Source organism: Dryobates pubescens, chromosome 2 (genome assembly GCF_014839835.1).
Source record: "Dryobates pubescens isolate bDryPub1 chromosome 2, bDryPub1.pri, whole genome shotgun sequence".
In the NCBI taxonomy this organism is placed as follows: domain Eukaryota; kingdom Metazoa; phylum Chordata; class Aves; order Piciformes; family Picidae; genus Dryobates; species Dryobates pubescens.
In genome coordinates, this window is record NC_071613.1 from 17,298,887 (window position 1) to 17,314,220 (window position 15,334).

General features: G+C 50.6%; 1 protein-coding gene across 1 annotated transcript; it reads right to left on the reverse strand.

Moving 5' to 3' along the window:
• Positions 1-7,374: 7,374 nt before the first annotated feature.
• LOC104305012 (ankyrin repeat domain-containing protein 9) lies at positions 7,375-13,818 on the reverse strand. Its single transcript, XM_054171235.1, has 2 exons — positions 12,557-13,818; positions 7,375-8,372 (listed from the first exon to the last, which is right to left on the reverse strand). Exons 1-2 carry the CDS (start codon positions 13,427-13,429, stop codon positions 8,364-8,366), a joined length of 882 nt encoding a protein of 293 aa, XP_054027210.1. The 5' UTR covers positions 13,430-13,818; the 3' UTR covers positions 7,375-8,363.
• Positions 13,819-15,334: the final 1,516 nt, after the last annotated feature.

Here is a 15,334-nt window from a genome sequence, read left to right on the forward strand (position 1 = left end):
GGGTGTCAGGGAGGGATAGGACTGGGGAGGATGGAGCAAAATTAGAAATGGGGAGATTCAGATTGGATGTGAGGAAGTTCTTCCCCATGAGGGTGGTGAGAGACAGGCACAGGCTGCCCAGGGAGTTGGTGGAAGCCTCATCCCTGGAGGTGTTTGCAGCCAGGCTGGAGGTGGCTGTGAGCAACCTGCTGCAGGGTGAGGTGTCCCTGCCCATGGCAGGGGGTTGGAGCTGGCTGAGCCTTGAGGTCCCTTCCAACCCTGACAGCTCTGTGACTCTGTGGTGGGGCTGGACTTTGCTGAGGTTGTGTCCAGTGACAGGACAAGGGGTGTCGGTTGCAAACCAGCACACAAGAGGCTTCCCTGAAGTTAAGGGCAAAGTTCTTACCCGTGAGGGCGCCGGAGCCCCGGCGCAGGCTGCGCGGGAAGGCTGCCGAGTCTCCTTCTCTAGCGAGATTCCAAACCTGCCTGGGCATCGTGGTCCTGTGCATCTAGGGATACCTGCTTTAGCAGGGGAGGTTGGACTGGATGAGGCCGGGATGAGGCCGGGAGGATCCTTCCAAGCCCAGCCGCGCTGTGTCCCTGTGAGGGAGGCAGGCGGGAGGTGGCGCAGTTCCCTCAGGAACGCGCGCGGGCCCCCATGGCGCCTCCCGCGTGCCGCCTCTGCCTGGAAGGACAGCGGCGCCATCTTGCGACGGCTCTGAGGCCGCGCGGGGGCAGCCTCCGAGAGGCTCAGTTTTGCTTTGGAAATCTATTGAGTCGTGAAAAACCAAACCAAACCAAACCGAAATCAAACCAAAACAAACGAAACAAAACAAAACAAACAGAAACCAAACCAAACCAAACCCAACCCTGTTCAAGGCAGCTGCGGTGTGTGGAAGGGATTCTCGGTGGTGGCAGCTGCCGCAGCCAGCAAGCCAGGGCAGCGCTTTTGTTTTCATCTCGCCTTGCCCAGAGGAGCCTCCCCCGCTTCAACCTGACACTCTTTATTCTCTCTTCTGACAGAAAAAGCAGCGTTTTGAGTTCGAAAGCCCCACAGGAGTGCTGATGAGATGAAGAGGAAGGAAAGGTCTTCGAATCTGTGGTGATTCGAGGAAGGAGAGGGGAAAGGCACAGAGCCGTGCCTGGAATCAGTCCCCGGCCACACAGAGCCCTTCAGGCAGCGCTGAGGGAACCGAGGTCGTCCAAACACTTACAGCATTTGAAATGTCAAACTTAATCGCCGAGCTTTCATTTTAAAACACGCTCTTTCCCTGCTTTTAGCTGGTGAAAGCATATTCATTAGCAGCTTTCCCAGGTTCAACAAGCATTTTAGATCTTACTGAGGATGGTACTGAGGCACACACGACTTGGGGGGGGGTGGGGGTGGGGGGTGGTGTGAAAAAGCAGCGACTGCTGCTGCAGATGAAAGCTGTACTTGTCTGTTTAAAGTCTGAACTGATCGTCCTAAGGGCAAAGAATTGCCATTATATGTATAAGGGCACGAGGTGACAGGATAAGGGACAATGGGTTAAGTATTTAGATTGGACATTAGGAAGAAGTTCTTTATTATGAGGCTGGTGAGACACCGTGACAGGGTGCCCAGAGAAGCTGTGGATGCTCATCCATGAAAGTGCTGAAGACCAGACTGAAGAGCTCTGCCCTGGAGAGGCTGCATCTGGTCCAGTTCTGGGCCTCTCAGTTCAGGAAAGCCCTCAGAGAACTGATTGAAAGAGTCCAGCACAGAGCCACAAGAATGATTAAGGGAGTGGAATATCTTCCTTATGAGGAGAGACTGAGGGAGCTGAGGGCTCTGTAGCTTGAAGAAGAGGAGACTGAGAGGTGACCTCATTCATGTTTATAAAGTTATAAAGGGTGAGTGCCCAGAGGCTGGAGCCAGGCTCTGCTGTGTGATGCCCAATGCCAGCACAAGGGGCAGTGGTGGAAGCTGAGGCATAGAAAGGTCTATGGAAACAGGAGGAAAAAAATTTTCCCAGTGAGGGTGACAGAACACTGGAACAGGATGCCCAGGGGGTTGTGGACTCTCCCTCTCTGGAGATATTCAAAACCTGCCTAGATGTGTTCCTGTGTGACCTGCTCTAGGTGACCCTGCTCTGGCAGGGGGGGTTGGAGTGGATGAGCTTTTGAGGTTCCTTCCAGTCCCTAACATAACATGATTCTGTGAATGAGGCTTTGAGCAGCCTGGTCCAGTGGGAGGCATCTCTGCAAGTGGCAGAGCAGTCAGAACTAGACTATCTTTAAGGTCACTTCCAATTCAAGACATTATTATTCCTGAATCTTAGAGCAGCTGCACTGACAGACCCATCATCAAACAGCAACTGCGCCACAACCTGGCAGGCTGGCACCAGCACCACACTGGGACATTGTTTTTCCCTAGTAGTACTTATAAAAGTACTGCCTGGCTGAAGCAGACTCTTTACCCAGAGAGCAAAAGAGGGAGTGAGAAAAAGAAGTATGTCTCATGCAGATCCTCCTCTGTGATGCCTGGATGTGAATGCCATATGCTATATATCATGTGCAGTAACTATTAGAGCTTTACATTTGGGCATACATCCTCCTCAAGGCAGTGCAGACTAAGTCTCAGGCAATGATGGAAGGGACACTTAAGATTTAAACATCTGCACAGAAGGACTAAGAATAGGCCTAGGTTTGGACTTTGCCATTTAAGTAATGTTTTATACCTGAAGGGATGATGATGATCTGTGTTGGGGTAAAACTGAGACCTTTTGAAACCTGGTTCATGGTTTCCAGAGAACACAAAGCACAAATCTGCTTCCAGAGGCTGTTCATTCTGCAAAAGTAGAAGTGGGTGACTTTGTAAGAAAGCTGCCCTCCCTGACCCCACATCTGGGCCACTTACCATCCTTTCCACCTTCCTGAGGCTCCCCAGATCTGAGTGAGGTTGTCTTAGTAAGCATGTGGATTTCTGAGTGCTTAGGGAAAACACCTTAAAGGAGAAACTTAATTTAGGCACAACTTTTTGTTGTTGTTGTTGTCATTTCTGCTTTCCTTTCATTAAATCCCAAATTATGCATGGAATGTAATTTTCCCTCTGTCTGTCACCATGCAGGGCTCTGCTGGCTGGTACAGAAGTAAGTCAAAGCCTGTAGCTATCACTGAAGCTCAGTTCTACCCACAGGAACTCCATTCAAACAAACAAACAAACAAACAACAAAACACAAACAAAAACAAAACAAATGAAAGAGAACCAAAACAACAACATTTGATCAAGCAATCAACTATATTGGTGGGAAGTTTAGTGTCTGAAAATATATGCCTCACCACTGAAAATAGCATCTCTCTCAGATCTGTAAACTCAGGGAAAAGAGAGTGCTTGCAGTGTCAGTGCCTGATGCCTTCCAGGCAGAACAGGGATTTTTGTCCTGCAGTTGCTCATTTTTGGCTTCAGTCAAAGCCCCACAATCACACAATCATAGAATGGTTTGGGTGGGAAGGGACCTCCAAAGGTGATCTAGTCCAACCCCCATGCAGTCAGCAGGGACATCCTCTATCAGGTTGCCTAGAGCCTTGTTGAGCCTCACCTTGAATATCTCCAGGGATGGGGCCTCAACTACCTGCCTGGGCAACCTGTTCCAGTGTTCCGCCATCCTCATGCTGCACAATTTGTTCCTGACATCCAATCTAAATCTGCTCTGCTCTAATTTCAAACCACTGTCCCTCATCCTATCACTGCAGGCCTTTTGAAACAGTCCCTCTGCAGCCTTCCTGTAGCCCCCTTCAGGTACTGGAAGGCTGCTATTAGGTCTCCCTGGAACCTTCTCTTCTCCAGGCTGAACACCCCCAGCTCCCTCAGCCTGTCCTCATAGCAGAGGTGCTGCAGCCCCTGATCATGTTTATAGCCCTGCTCTGGACCTGCTCCATCAGGTTCATGTTCTTCTTGTGCTGAGGGCTCCAGAGCTGGATGCAATTCTCCAGCTGAGGTCTCACCTGAGCAGAGTAAAGTGGCAGAATCAGCTCTCTCAACCTGCTGGCCATGCTTCTTTTGATGCAGTCCAGGATGCAACTGGCATTCTGGGCTGCAAGTACACACTTCTCAGAAGAGGCCTCTTAAATGTCTCTGCCTTGCATTCTAAGGAGACAGTTGAGGTATTTCCTGTGTGCACATAATCTACAGCCTGGCAGAGGGGGCCTTGGTTCAGCAGAACTAGAGATCTTCCCTGATGAATTTTACATCAAAGAACAGGATCTGCTGCTAGAGATAAAAGCAACCCTGGAAAGGAGCAGTATCACCTGCTTGGTTGCTCATTCATGTTACCAGAGCCCCCAACCCCTTGGGTGGCACCAGCACTGCTGCTGTGACAGCACTGTGACCTTAGCTTTGCTGAGGATTGCTCAATTGAGAGCAGAAGAGAGCAAGTAGGCAGCAGCAGGGTGGATCTGGGTTCTCTGAGCTGCTGATCCAGTGCCAGCTTATACCAGCTTGAAGACTTCATGCCAATATCTCTCCATGTGAGACAAAGACCATCTGATCTTCATGTCTGTCACAATGTGGACAGCAAGGGCATCACTCTGCCTCAGTTCTGAGACTGGCACCTCAGGTTGCTTATGACCCTGAAGCCAAGCTCCAGAAGCAAGTGGCAAAGGGAAGTTTCTGTGCTTTTGTGTTTCTCATGGCTTGTACTGCAGTTTGGAATCCTTTAGAAGATAAAGTAAAGGAGATACCCCCAAATTTCTCAAGGCTATGTATGAAATGGTTGCCAAAGGTTTTCAAGTGCTGGCACTGTGAGGCTGAGGAACACTGGAACAGGCTGCCCAGGGGCACTGTGGAGTCTCCCCCTCTGGAAATATTCAAGACCCACCTGGGTGTGTTTCTGTGTGATCTGCTCTAGGTGATGCTGCTCTGGCAGGGGGGTTGGACTGGTTGATCTTTTGAGCTCCCTTTCAACCCCTAACATTCTGTGATTCTGTGACTCTTTCCCTGTTGGAACAGGGGCTGGACATTTTCAGGTTTGAACCTGAGCTTGATTAGAGCAGCATCATAGGTGAGAAACTAAAGTAAAGGTGATACCCCCAGATTTCCTGGGGCTATGAAATGGTTGCCAAGGGACTTCCAGACTATTTTCCCTATATCTGTTTAACTGTAAGGTCTGCTTCCCAGAAGGAATCTTGCCATACTGTCTCTGCCAATCTGTTTCTTCCCTTCTTTTCTCCCAGATTTTCTTTTGTGAGTCTGACAACTCTGTGGTAATCATTCCTCCTCCTCACAGCTCCCCGCAGGAATCTGCCCATCTGCTGGCGTGGGCTGGAGTAGCTGGTGTGCAGAGCACAGCTGTCTTCTCTCTCTGTGTATTCCAGAAATTCACCCAAAGCCTTCCCACTAGCAGCAAACCTCTGCTTCACAGGAGATCCATGGCAAAATACCAACATTCTTAACTGGAGCTGGAGCTGGAACTGAGACCCAGCCTGGAAAATCATAGGACCACAGAACTGCTGAGGTTGGGAGAGACCTTGGACGTCATCAAGTCCAACCACTAGCCTAGAGCTCACAATCCACCACTACTGCTAAGCCACTGCCACTGAACCATGTCTCTCAGCACCATGTCCACACTCCAGAAGCAAGTGGCAAGGGCAAGTTTCTGCTGGTGTGTGGCCTACAATTCACTACAGTTACAAAAAACCTATCTAGATGAGCCTGACTCTGAGGGATGCCTCAGCCCAGGGCTCCCTCAGCTGCCAGAGGGAGATGCCGTGATGGTCAGCCTCTGCAGGGCTGCCAGGGCACAAGATAAATTGAACCAAGTTCTCATTCTCAAGTACAGGAAAGATGGAAGCAAATAAGCCAGAAAACTTGGGAACCACAATCAGGTGGTGAAGTAGTCAGGCCTATATCTCTCACTATGGAGGCAAGGAGATAGTCTTGGTCTTAAAATTTGGATCAGTGAAACAATTTCCCTCTCTGTACTCTTTCATGAAACCAATAACCTCTTGTGGAAGAACAAGCTGAAGTCTTTTGGTTATAGCTTCTATGTACTTGTGCACTCTGGCATCTGTGGGTACAGCTGGCAGTGTAATCCAAGCCCTGTAGTCCAATCATCATCATCAAAACCAGACACCCATCACCTGGAACTCTTTGGGTAGCTGGTTTTGGCAGGGCAACAGAGGAGCTGGATGGTCCATGTTCCTGTGCAGGTGCCAGTGTATCGATAACCCCAGGAGAGCACAGTGGGTGTGAGGTTGCACATCTGCCTGAGGATCTGCAGCAGCAGCTGAGCCTACAGGAGAAGTTGCAGTTGGCACTGAAAGCCTTACCAGGGCATCTTTTCATGCAAAGAAAGACCTTAGGAAGGAAATAAGATTCCAACCAGCCGTGGAAAGGAGGCTGCCAGCTCTGATACATTCCCTGCAAACAGCTTTGTTGTGAGGTGAACTCAAGCCTAAGAGATTAAAATCTCCAAAAGAAATGACTGTTCACCCCTGTGGAGCATCTTCTTCTGATCCATCTCCACCTTAGAGCAGATCTTTGAGATGTGGGTTCACCTCATCACTTGAGGTCATCCTCTGACAACAGAGCCAGCTATTGCAAGCCTGGGAAGGACAGTGTTATCTTCTGCAGATCACATTTTTGGAGGTAATGGCTCAGCAGTCAGAATGAAATCTTCAAATCATTCTATGACTCTCTGAACTCAGAATGTAAACCTGTGGCTGTTTGATGGATTCAGTGGTCCAAGGAATTTCTACCCATTTCTGGTTTCCATGAATGTAGTTGGGACTGTGAAGCACTGGCTCAGAGAGTCAAATCTTGCTGTGCTAGATTTCATTTTGGCAGAGCTGTAAGACCTTGTTGCCACATCAAATCAAAGGATTTGATAGCTCCTGAGGGCAGTGGAACACTGCAGCAGGTTGCCCTGGGGGGTAGTTGACACCCCATCAGCCTGGGGAGGTAGTTGACACTCCATCACCGTAGGTATTCAAGGTATGGCTCAACAAGGACCTGAGCAATCTGCTCTAGTTGGGGATGTCCCTGCTGACTGCACAGGGGGTTGAACTAGGTGACCTTTGGAGGTCACTTCCAACCCAGATCATTCTATGATTTGGTGTCTCTACCTCCAGGGAGCATCCACAGCCTCCCTGGGCAACCTGTTCCAGTGTCTCACCACCCTCACTGGAAAGAATATTTTCCCAATCTCCAGTCTAAATCTCCTCTGCTCAAGCTTCAGTCCATTCCCTCTCATTCTGTCACTACAAGCCCTTGTGTGAAGTCCCTCCTCACATGAGCCAAAGCAAAAGCAATAGGCATGGGGGGCGGGGGGGGGGGAGGGGGTGTGTGTGTGTGACCAGCTGGCTAATAAAAGACACATCAGGTTTAAACTTCAAGTTTATTGTAGCAATACAATCAAATCAAATGATTTACACAGCTAATTGACCTAATTACACCAGGGCATGTACAGAGATTTCATTTCCAGCACTTTACAATCTTGGGTTTTTTTCTTTCTCTCTTTAATCATGCAGCAAGTGAAGTACAAACACAATTAGAGGGAAGATTTCTTCCTTCTTCTTCTTTTTCTTTTTTTCTTTTTCCCCTAAAAAAAGAGACCCCCACATTACAAAAGTATGGCTCTGTCAGAAAGTTGTGTCCTACAATGAACATTCCTTGGTACTCGGGCCGGGCGACACTCAGTCTCAGGCAGTGAACAGCAGCATCTGGCACTCTCATGCTGCCTCCAGAAAAGCCAAGGGAACTGGCAAAAGGGAGGGGCTGTTCAGCCTGGGGAAGAGAAGGCTCCAGGGAGACCTAGTAGCAGTCTTCCAGTGCCTGAAGGGGGCTACAAGAAGGATGGAGAGAGACTGTTTATAAAGGCCTGCAGTGATAGGACAAAGGACAATGGCTTCAAACTAGAGAAGAGGAAATTTAAATTGGATGTTAGGAACAAGTTCTGCACCATGAGGGTGGTGGAACACTGGAACAGGTTGCCCAGGGAGGTAGTTGAGGCCTCATCCCTGAAGATACTCAAGGTGAGACTCGACAGGGCTCTGGGCAACTTGATCTAGTTGAGGATGTCCCTGCTGACTGCAGAGGGGGTTGGACTGGATGACCTTTGGAGGTCCCTTCCAACCCAGACCATTCAGTGATTCTGTGAAATGCCCACTGGTGTTGGAGAGATGGAAAAAAGATCTCTGCATACATTCAGAGTACCAAAAAGGTATAAAATGTTTTCAGGGATTAAGCATCACATCAATTTTTCTGCTGAAGTCAGTCTTGGAGCCTTGAAGAATGCAAATGCACAAAGAGTTTCTGTTCTTCTTTAGACCAACAAACACCATGAGTGATACAATCAGCTTAAAAAGCCTTTACTTCAGGTGTAAGGAGGTGTAAACAGAGGTCAGAATCTGGTCTGTCCTTCCTGCTAGTGGTGCTGCAGAAACAGACAGAAGCACAGAGTTAGGAGGTCATAAGTGGCTGAATTTTGCTGGCAGCCCAGAGAAAAGAGAGACAGAGACAAATGCTGAGTAGATTTTATTGTAAATAAATAAAGACACAAATAGAAGGATTCAATAAGAAAATGTGGCACTGTCACAGACCCTGTGCTGGACCCTTTGGGCTTGGTGTTCAAGGGCACAACACCCATTTGAAGGGCACAACATCCATTTCAAGGGCAAAGCTGCTGCCTCTTGACAAGGGAAGAAGGAATGTCCTTACCTGTGAGCAGCACAGAGCTTGGGATGCACAGAGAGCTCCTGGAAAAGGCTGTGTGCCTAAGGCATTGATGTGGGCAAGGACTGGAGGGATAGGGAGAACAGGGCAGGTAGGCACTGTGCCAGGGGAGGGTAGGTAGGGGCACAGGCACATATATGTTCAAACGCACACACATGTACACACACACAGAGGCATGCACACAGGCACACACAACACTACCACACACACAGAGGTGTGCACACAGGCACCCACACACTCACACACCCACGCCAAGCCTCTTGCAGTGCCTGTCAGGGAAGCTGCAGCCCTGCACACACAGCTCAGAGCCTCACAGTGCTACTCCTCAGAAGTGCAGTCCAGGTGTGCCCTGCAGAGCTAGTCTGTAACCCAAAGACCAGCAGCGACTTCAGCCTCCTCCTTTTGTCCCCTGCTTTTATTCGTGTCCCAAGGTTCCACAGTACAGATCTCAGCCACCCTTACTCTGTGTGTACAGAAGGGAAATGTAAACCTCCCCATGCGGCACCTGGCACCTTCTGTGATGGACAAAGTCACCAGCACAGCAGCCATGCAGTCACAGAGGCTTTGCTGATGACCTGGCCTGGAAAGAATGGAGACAAAATTCAGTGCAGGTGGGGCTGAGATAGATTTGGCTGTGTCTGATGTAGTGTCAATGTACAGAGCACAAAGACAAACTTGATGTCAAACTTACAGGCGGGTCACCACAGGATAAGCAAACTGGGTTTAGGGAGAAGATTTCTCCCTTCCAGCAGAAGGACATCTACCCTGCACTCTGTCACTACTGGTGATGGAAAACTGTTGTCAGCTCAATGTTACTTGCCCCAAAGCCTGGTCCAGTGGGACCAAGGGTGGCTCAGCAGCTGAGGGCCAGCTAGGAGTCAATCTCTTGTTATAACAGTCAGGAAAATGAGGATTGAGAGGCTTGTGGAGCAATCTCTCCAGATGACCTCCAGATCATCTCCCATGGATGCCTTTTGCACAGTGAGCTCAGCACAGCAGAGTTTTTGCATGCTGGCCAACAAATGGCCCAGCAGCTTTCTTCGAGGCTGTGAAATCAGCTGGAGCTACACCCAAGGATTTGAGCTTCTTGAACAGTTGCTGGGAATATGTCTCTTATCTCTGCCTGGCTGGGTGGATAGTGGGCAGCCACAGGGACATCCTGCTGCCTGCCACAAACCCACCCAGAAAGCCTGAAGTGCCTGCACCCTGACCTTTGCAATGATCCACAGCTGTTACAGTCACCAAGAGATCCCTGCAGCATTTCAGACCCACTTGCTCCCTCTCAGTGTACAGCCACCTGCCTCACTGGAAAGCGCTGCCTCACTGATCCCAAGAAAAGCTGCCGCCCTTGGTCTGTGAGTCAAACAGCCTTCCCTTCCCTCCTGTCTTTCCTGAAATCCCTTATAGCACCAAAGCTCTCCTCGTTTCCAGCCAGTGCAGTAACAGTTGGTGATTTCGATTCCCTCCTTGCCTGGGATCTCTGCTCCCCGGGGCCTAATTACTCTTCTAATAATATCCATCAGCAGCCTCCTCCGCCTCTCGCCCACCGGCACCCAGCATCCGGAAGAGATGCTGCAGTGCTGCTGGGCCCAAACCCAGTCCTGCTCCTCCCGCCTCCAGGGGTGCTACAGGGGCCCTGCTCTGTGTGGTTGCCCTCACCAGCCATGGGCAGCCAGCGCCTGCTGTGTCCTCTACCTGCAGCTCCAGGTTTGTGAGGGCTGCCAGGGTTGGGCAGCCTGCAGCGCTTGGCAGAGGCAGCTCAGCCACCGCTTATAATGCAAATCTGCCTCGGGCTCTGCTTTGCTTCCCGAGCTGTGACAGCCTCCGCCTGCTGCAGAGGCTGCTGAGCAAGCACCCACTCTGCAAAACCCTTGCCCAAGATTCAGGGACTCACAGAAACACTGAATCATTATGGCTGGGAAAGACCTTCAAGATCATCAAGTCCAACGGTCTAGCTCTACCAGGGCCACTACACCACCATATTCTTGAGCACCATGTCTAGGTGGCTTTTAAGTGCATTCAGGGATGGTGATTCAGCCACTTCCCTGGGCGGCCTGTTCCAGTGCTTGAGAACTCTTTCAGTAGGGAAGATGCAGATTGACCCTGAATTTATCCACCACCAGCCATATCCTTGCCCACCACACAAGGAGGGATAGACACAGATGGGGAAAGACATGCAAGTCCCCAAGGGCAGGGGTGGAAGGACATTGCAGCACCAGGGATGTGGGATCTGGGGAGAAGAGTTAACCCTTTTGTGGCCTGCTTGCCACTTTTAGGGCTGAGCTGCCATTTTCCCCATCTCACAAGCAAGCTGCTGCTTCTCCCAGCACAGATGGCAATGGCAGCGAGGTGCTTCTGTGGCACAGGGGAAGGGATCTCTGGGAGGAGCATCCCAGTGTCCCCAAAAGGATGTTCCAGTTGGCTGCACTCAGCAGTCCTGCAGGAAATCTCCACCTGGCCACAACCAGTGTCCTGGCACACAGGAGTCACCCTGTGCACAAGAGAGCCAAGGAGAAGTGCTCCTGTGCTGATGGAGAAAGCAGGGGCGGCTCTAGCACAGCCAGCTAGGCACAGGCAGGGCCAGAGGAGACACCAGCCACTTCTGCACGGAGCTGCTGAGAAGTGGACACACATCCTGCCTAGCCAGACCCCGGCAAGAAGGGGAGGTGATTTGAGTGAGAAGAACCAAGAATTCCCATTGTCTGACGTTAGCTGCTGTCTAGCCCTGCCCCTGTGTGCTGTATCAATGGGATTGCTTTAAGAATCACTTAACTGAAGTGCCTGGGCAGTGAGGAGCTGCAGAGCTCCCCAGAGAAAGCAGGGCAGCCCCAGCCTTGCCTTCTGCAAACACATCCTGCCGGTGGTACCAGGGCAGTGGGTGGCAGGTTTCTGTATTGCCCAGGATCAGACGCTGGGTGAGGACTCCTGATTGACAAGTGACAACTTGTAACAGCAGGACATCATAGCCCAGCTTAGGAGAAGGAACAAATGCTGCTGGCTCTGAGACCCACTGGGAAATCAAGTTAGTGAGCTGCATCTCTTGTTGGAGACATAGTCAGCCCCACAATGCAAGTCCAGGAGAAATCATGGCACTTGTGAAGGAAGGAGCTTCCACTGGCCCTATTCTTGTTACCATTGCTTTATTGGACAGCAGGGAAAATGGTTCCTTCCTCATTGCACAAGCCTGTAGAGGAATCAGGGCTAGGATTGCCTTTAACCCCTTCCTTCCCGGGACGCTGCTCTGCCTATCTTTATCCCCCCAGCCAAGAATAGGCACTTACTGCCCCTCTCTGAATTCATGCTCTCCGTGCTCTGACCTGCTGTGAAGTGTCCCAGCAAAACCAGCTGCCCCACAGGACTGCCTCTGCGTCCCTGCAGCATCAGCCATGGACTTTGGGGTTATGACTAGATGATGCTAGATCATTGTGAGAAAGGCAACCTGGCGTTTGGACCCGGCTGGCATGGGGTGGTATTTCTCCCAGCTCCAGCAGAACGCGGTCCCATAGTTAACAGCGTTCGACAATCCCACTGAGCACTTAGTGCCTTTCCCCCCTGGGTACATTGGGCAGGATACAGTTACCACACAGGGAATTCAGATACACTGACACCGGCTGACAGCTAAGAAACCCAACACAGCACGCTTAACCCTTCACATGCACAACACCAGCACAACACATAACAAGGGGAAGGCTTTTGCCTTTACAAAAGTGCCCTGCCTGCAATCAGTTTAAAAAAAGACATTGAAAGTCTTGCCACAAGACATTGGATTGTCCAGCAGAGCCTAACAGGTTAAGTACTACAATCACATTAAAATGACCAGCTCCCCCCGGGCTGCCTTTGAAAATCCCAGCCCCAGTGAATACAAAGTCAAGGAAAACCATTTACCACGTTTTTTGCTGGTAGCTTTTTGCCATAGGATGGTAAGGGCTTTAGTGCCTGAGGTATAGGTAGTTCCTGGATGCTTTTAGGGAAGTGGGAAGGGGGAAGAGTCTGGAGGATAGTTTGCATAGCTTGCAGATATAAAGAAGCAGGTGTGTTCCCCACCAGGCTGTTGAATTTGTCTTCCCCCAGCAAGGCTGTCCAGTGGTCTGGATGCTCCTGCAGAACTTTCCTCATCTTAAACTGTGGGTTGGGCATGAAAAGCAAGAGGTAGTCGAGGCAGAGCTTCTTTGATGCCACGTTGACTTTGGAGTCCCACATCTGCTCCAGGATGACGTCCAGTGGGGTGAGCCCTTTGCTATCCTCTATCCTGGGAGACGCTCCGTTCCCGAGGAGGATGAGCACTGTCTCTGATCTCAGCAGCTCGCAGGCGAGGTGCAGGGGGGTTTTCCCATCTTCCAGATGAAAGCAGCCAGTCCTGTTGATGTAGGAGTTCAAGCTGGGCAGCTTGTGTGCAATTTTGATGATCAGCCCCAAAATATCCCTCCTGTCATACGTGACGGCCATGGCCAAGTGAGGAGCAGAGGATGGGCAATAGCAGAAGTGTTCCCCAGGCACCTTGAGAGCCTCCTCTGGAAAATGAGACAGCAGATACTGAGCATAAGGCAGGTGGTTATGCACCACTGCATAGAGAAGGGCTTCTGAAGGTGAGTAGGTCCTTAGGCTGGCGTTTTCCTCCCAGTAAAAATACTCCATAGTTCTCATGTCTTCCAGCATCCACACGGGCTTGTGATCTCTCACAGCCTGGTAGAACATATAGGATAAGAACTTGCAGTGCCTGCTTTGATCATCCTGCAGGCTGGCCTGGTTGCTGGCCATGGCTCAGCAAATAAAGAGCAGCTCCGAGCCGAATCACTCCAGACTGTAAGATCTGTGCACTTGGAATGCAGATCCCGATGTTGCTGCAACCTTCAGGCTGTCACTGCTGCCTGGACTGCACTAGCTGGAATGCATGGGCTGATCATCTCCACCCATTCATTGTTTTCCCCCCTCACTGCAGTGGTTTTGTTTAGGTAAGCACAATCCCACAGGCTCAGTTAACCCATGCCACGCGAGCAGATGGTTGGTGAGGGCTTCTCCTGTGGCGTGTGGCACAGGTTACTGGAGCGCTGTCAGGCTGCCAGGGATTTTATACACACACACAGCTAGAGAGAGGAGAGGGAGAAACTAAAATTAGCTGGAGAGAGGTGAGGCAGATTTCTGTCTGCATTTCATGTCTCAGCAGAGCAGCTGATAGGTTGCAGTAAGTGCAAGAGCAAGATTCATCTGTTTTGTGTCGCTCACACACGCAGCTCATCCGGTAGTAAAAAATACGCAGCGGTGTAAAATGCTCCACACGTGATGATATGCTCAAGGAATCAAAGGGTTGGTACCACAGCGTTAGGAAGGGGTCCCTGTGTTACAAATAATGGTATGGCTAACCGCTGAGCAGGCACTGATGTTAGTGGATTGTCTGGAAGGCACTCCTGGTGTTTAGGATCCCAGCGTTCCTTTCTTCAGAGGAAAGAGTCCAGCCGCAGGTTGGTAGGATTAAGAGGAGGTGTTTCAACACACACAATGAAAAGGCTTCCAGAGGAAGCTTGAGATGACTGATTGTCTGCATTCTTATCACTGATGTCTCCCTTCCTTGCCCTCCAGCAGTCTGAGAGACCCCACAGGGAGCTTGGACTCTCCTTTAATTTGAATAAAGTTTTACAGGACTGCTCTGTCTCCTCTGTGAACATTAACCTCTACCCACACACCATTTTCCTTACAACCTGGAGTAACTGTGCACAGAGTCATAAAGCATATTGCTGGGTCTAAACACCTGCCTATGTTTAGCACCTGAAGTGCTGCTCTATTGCACAGCAGCTACATGAACAAAAGGTTAATGGACAAACTGGTGGATGGAGAGCTTTGGCCTAAGCATGTCCCAAATGTCTTGCTCTGGGCCTGTGGTCAGAGCCAGTTGCAATGAGGGAAAGTGGGATGGCCTGAAATTGTGCCAGGGCTGGTCTAGGTTGGATATTAGGGGAAAATTCTTTCCTGCAAGAGTGGAACAGGCTGCCCAGGGAGGTGGCAGAGCCATCGTCCCTGGAGCTTGTACTCACCAGGATGGAGCAGGTCCCTAAGTCTCTTCGGTGGCAGGCTCCAGAACTGCAGGTTTATAATCCAGTGTGTGGATAAGGAGGCACAATCCGAAGGAAAAGGACCCGCCAGAATCCCAGTGTCCGCAGACACGGCTGCCATGAGGCAAGACTCACACAGCGGCACTGGCTGAGCATTGCAGGAAAGCTGCGGGTCCATGGCAGGCAGGGAGCAGGATCCCAGGGCAGGCAGATCCAGGGAGAAGCCAGGTCCGAGTGGAGCAAGCAAGCTGTAAAGGGTGAGTCCTGAGAGGCTGGAGCCAGGCTTTGCTGGGTGGTGCCCAGTGACAGGACAAGGGGCAATGGGTGGAAGCTGAGGCAGAGGAAGTTTCACGTAAAAAAGGAGGAAAAATGTTTTCCCAGTGAGGGTGACAGAGCCCTGGAGCAGGCTGTCCAGGGCGGTTGTGGAGTCTCCCTCTCTGGAGATATTCAAATCCTGCCTGGATGTGTTCCTGTGTGATCTGCCCTAGGTGATCCTGCTCTGGCAGGGGGCTTGGATTTGATGATCTTTCAAGGTCCCTTCCAGCCCCTAACACTCTGTGATTCTGTGATCATATCTGAACATCTCTAAATGGTATCTGGGGTCATCCACAGAGAA

Coding starts and splice junctions, on each gene's coding strand:
- LOC104305012 (XM_054171235.1), bottom strand. CDS start 13,429: ATGGCCAGCAACCAGGCCAGCCTGCAGGATGATCAAAGCAGGCACTGC.